The 4,541-nt window shown below is 44.8% G+C and overlaps 1 protein-coding gene across 1 annotated transcript in view; it reads right to left on the reverse strand.

The window, feature by feature from the left end:
* Nucleotides 1-375: 375 nt before the first annotated feature.
* The window catches only part of LOC311245310 (solute carrier family 66 member 2), a gene marked incomplete at its 3' end in the record, with an annotated part of 226,320 nt that continues 222,154 nt past the window's right edge, over nt 376-4,541 (reverse strand). Inside the window, exon 5 of the mRNA XM_084335146.1 lies at nt 376-550. Coding sequence (XP_084191272.1) covers nt 376-550 — 175 coding nt within the window. The remainder of the gene's footprint in view (nt 551-4,541) is intronic.

The raw sequence follows: 4,541 nt of genomic DNA on the forward strand, positions 1-4,541 counted from the left end.
GGTTTCATGCTAGGTCTGGCGTGTGCCACCCCGTCACTAGGTTTCATGCTAGGTCTGGCGTGTGCCACCCCGTCACTAGGTTTCATGCTAGGTCTGGCGTGTGTCACCCCGTCACTCCAGCCTCTCCGCTGGCTGGTTTCAATGTTCATTGTCTCGTTTTCTTTCATCAATTGTTCTTATTCCTCATACACATCTGTCCAGATGGGAAGTTGACATCAATATCGAGCATTTAAAATAGTGGTAATAAAAAATAAAACAAGATAAAAAACTGATTTGAATCTAACTCAGAGAACAACCTCGGGTTTCCTTTCGTCCCTTGAAAGGTCAGACCGCGCGCGGTCTTGGGGTCCCGTTGCTGTAGCGACGGGCGCTGGCTCAGCGCAGCTTGATGCGCGCGTCCTGGCCATAGTACAGCACCTGCAGAAGGATGACCACGTCGATGAAGATCTGCACGGAGCCGCACACCCAGAACTGCGTCGGACTCTCGTTGATCACGAAGTAGGTGGTCTTGAAGACGTCACCCGCCGTCCACAGCAGAACCATCTTCACACTGGAGAGAGAGAGGGAGGGGGGGGGGGGGAGAAGGGGAGGGGGGCGGGCAGAGAGGGAGAGGGAGTGAGAGGGGGGGGGGGGCAGAAAGGGAGAGGGAGGGAGAGAGAGAGAGGGGGAGGGGAGAGGGGGGGGGGGCAGAGAGGGAGAGGGAGGGAGAGGGGGGGCAGAGATGGAGAGGGGGGGCGGTAGGAGAGGGAGAGGGAGGGAGAGGGGGGGGCAGAGAGGGAGAGGGAGGGAGCAAGAGGAGAGAGTCAACTGAGGTGTCCTTCATTTACAGTCATGTTGAGTGGAATGGAGAGGGGAGAGAGGGGGGGTGAGAGAAGGAGGAGTGATGAGAAACGGAGGCAGAAGGAAGGAGCAAGAGGAGAGATGGAGAGGGGGAAGGCGAGGGGGAGTGTGAGGCAAAAGGGAGAGATGATAGGGGAGTGAAGTGGGAGAGGAGAGAAATGAGGGGGAAAAGAGGGGGAGAGAGAAAAGATGAGAGGGAGAGAACGAGAGAGAGAAGATGAGAGAGAAATGTGAACCAATTATGCCTGATTCAAGAGTTCTCAAAAGGCTTTTTAAAGTTATTTTCAAACGGTTAAAAAGCAAACAGCCTGGGCAGGAAGATAACAGCAAACTTCATCACTCAATATTCCAAGCTCTGAAACTGTGAGGATTCATCCAACTCCTTGGAGTGTTTTGGTCTTAAAATGAGTTCCTGATGAGTGAGGTTTGTAGGAGAGAGCGAGAGAGAGAGAGAGAGAGAGAGAAAGAGAGAGAGAGAGAGAGAGAGAGAGAGAGAGAGAGAGAGAGAGAGAGAGAGAGAGAGAGAGAGAGAGAGAACACAAGGATAACAGGGAGTTTAGAAGGATGAACGGATATTCATAGAGAGAGAGACCCAGGCAAGCTAGAATGATGAACAGAGAGAGATAGAGAGAGTTTAGGAGGATGAAAGGAGATTTTGAGAGAGAGAGAGAGAGAGAGAGAGAGATGCCTACTGTTTGCAGATGACCTGGTGCTGCTGTCCCCAACTAAAGAAGGGCTACAACAGCACCTTGACCTTCTGCACAAATTCTCCCAGACATGGGCACTGACAGTAAACCTAAACAAAACTATTCCAAAAAAGGCACAGCCTACAACAACAAAAACACAAATTCCTCCTAGACACAATTTCCCTAGAACACACAAAAAACTACACATATCTCGGCCTAAACATCAGTGCTACAGGGAACTTCAATCAAGCTGTGAACGACCTGAGAGACAAAGCAAGAAGGGCTTTCTATGCCATAAAAAGGAACATCAAGTTAGACATTCCAATCAAAATCTGGCTCAAAATATTAGACTCCGTCATAGAACCGATTTCCCTATATGGTTGTGAAGTCTGGGGCCCACTTGCAAACCAAGACTTTACCAAATGGGACAAACACCCAACTGAGACTCTGCATGCAGAATTTTGCAAATCCATTCTCCGCACCCAACGGAAAACGCCAAATAATGCATGCAGAGCAGAACTAGGAAGATACCCACTAATCATCAAAATTCAAAAAAGAGCATTCAAATTCCACAACCACCTAAAAGAAAGCGACCCAGACACACTCCACAACATAGCCCTCACCCACAGAGAGACCCTCGATAGATGCCCACTCAGCCAGATGGTTCTGGGACTCTGCTCACAAACACAAGCAGAGCCACCAGACAGAAACCACACTGGACTAAATCAAATTATAAGAAAACAAAAAGAAAACTATCTGACACATTGGAAAGAAACAACCCAAAACCAGAGCAAATTGAAATGCTATTTGGCTCTAAACAGAGAGTACACAGTGGCAGAATACCTGAGCACTGTGACTGACCCAAAACTAAGAAGATCCTTGACTAGGTACAGACTCAGCGAGCACAGCCTAGCCATTGAGAAAGGCCGCCATAGGCAGACCTGGCTCCCAAGAGAAGACAGACTGTGCACCCACTGCACACAAGATGAGGTGGAAACCGAGCTCCACTTCTTAACAACCTGCCAACTATACCAAGACATCAGAGACATATACTTCCCACAAATTGCAAACACCCAAAGGGACTTTGAAAACATGGACAATAACTCAAAACTCCCATATCTACTGGGAGAAATACAAGAATGTGCAAACACAGCAGCAAGATTTGTGAGCTGCTGTGACAAGAAAAGGACATCCAGCGGAGTACACCAAGACTGTACAAGAAATTCCGTCTGTAATGTACTGATTTCTTTTGTTTTCTCTGTTTGATTGTTTTGGTTTGTTTTGTTTTGTTTGGCTTTGGCAATGTAAACGTATGTTTCCCATGTCAATAAAGCCCATTTGAATTGAATTGAATTGAATTGAATTGAATTGAATTGAATTGAGAGAGAGAGAGAGAGAGAGAGAGAGAGAGAGAGAGAGAGAGAGAGAGAGAGAGAGAGAGAGAGAGAGAGAGAGAGAGAGAGAGAGAGAGAGAGAGGTACAGCAGATCGGGGAGGATATATGTAGAAAAATATATGAGTGGGAGAGAGACAGAGATAAAGGAGACACAGAAAGAGAGAACGCGAGAAAGGGGGATAGGATATAGAGAGAGGGAGAGAGAGAGAGAGTGTCTGTCCATGTTTAAGTGTATGTGTATGGAGGCAGGGGAAAGAACAGAGAGAGATAGACATAGGGATGGAGAGATTTAGAGAGAGAGAGAAAGACCCAGCTGTGGAGAGCTCTCTTTACCGTTCCCAGGGCCTGATATCAACACTAGACCCCTGCTACATTCTCTGAGTAAACAAGATATCTTCATCTCATCTCTCCTCTCTTCTCATCTCTCCTCCTCTTCTCTCATCTCATATATTCTCCTCTCGTTTCTCCTCCTCTCCTCTCCTCACTCCTCCTCTCGCTTCTCTCCTCTCATCTCATCTTCCTTCTCTCCTCTCCTCTCTCCTCCTCTCCCTCCTCTCCTCATGCTCCTCTACTACCAGAACTAGGAAACATGTTTCTTCCACAGTTGTTCAGGGCAGTTTATTATTTGCATTGTATGTATTTAGTCGGTCTCCAGGAATGTTTTGTCCTACAGTACCTTTAGAGACTGCTCTTGTGCAGTCAGCCTCCTAGGGTGAAAACTGGCTGGGGTCAGGACACATTCATACATTAACATTTACATGTATGCACCAACCAACCAACTGTGGTGGAACTGGACGTATCAATTATGCTTGTGGACAGCTCTTCATGATCAATATAGATTTAATAGTGAAACACATAATACAAACACATGTATGCTAAATAAGCTTGGCTAAGAGAAGTGCTTCCAGTGGCCTTGGGCTTGGTTCTCAAAGGCAAAAAATATATTTTAATAGATATCACTATGAAACTTTCCCAGTTTGTTATGTACATAACAACTAAGAAAAAATGTATTCCAAGTTTTCTGAGATTGTATGTTTATATATGCAAAATGGGCGTTACCTAATTAAATATGCGCTAATTTGCATATATCGCAAGGATAGACATCACACATTGGATGATGCCAGATAAATAAAAAATGCATTATGTTGACAGATAATACAATGACATTTTTACAGAAGGGATTGTGGCTATGTCTTTTTATCATCCCATTAATCAGGAAATGCTGTCTACAGTCCTAAAAAAGAAAATTGCCAGGTTTTTTGGTATACATGTACTATAAATCAGGCTATGAATGATATATCAACAAAGCCCTTTGTAAAAAGATGCAGGGTATAGATAGGAAGACATTTGGAAAGTATGGTGTGTGTAGGTGCTAGGGAAATGAGACATTTCATCTCTTGCGTGTAAGAAAACAAATGTTTGGGAAAACGACCTCAAAGTTCTGTATTGTAATTGTGATCTATGGACACAATCAGACAAAATGAAGTAAAATAAACAACTAATTGTGTGTTTTCGATATTTTATTGCCAGTAGTTTGAACTAAGACATGTTAAGTAAGCAAAATATAGGAAAATCTCAATATCGCCAAAAGAATAAGCAAAAATGCGATTTCGGGTGTAC

The sequence above is a fragment of the Notolepis coatsorum genome (assembly GCF_963971535.1).
Source record: "Notolepis coatsorum genome assembly, chromosome: 18".
In the NCBI taxonomy this organism is placed as follows: domain Eukaryota; kingdom Metazoa; phylum Chordata; class Actinopteri; order Aulopiformes; family Paralepididae; genus Notolepis; species Notolepis coatsorum.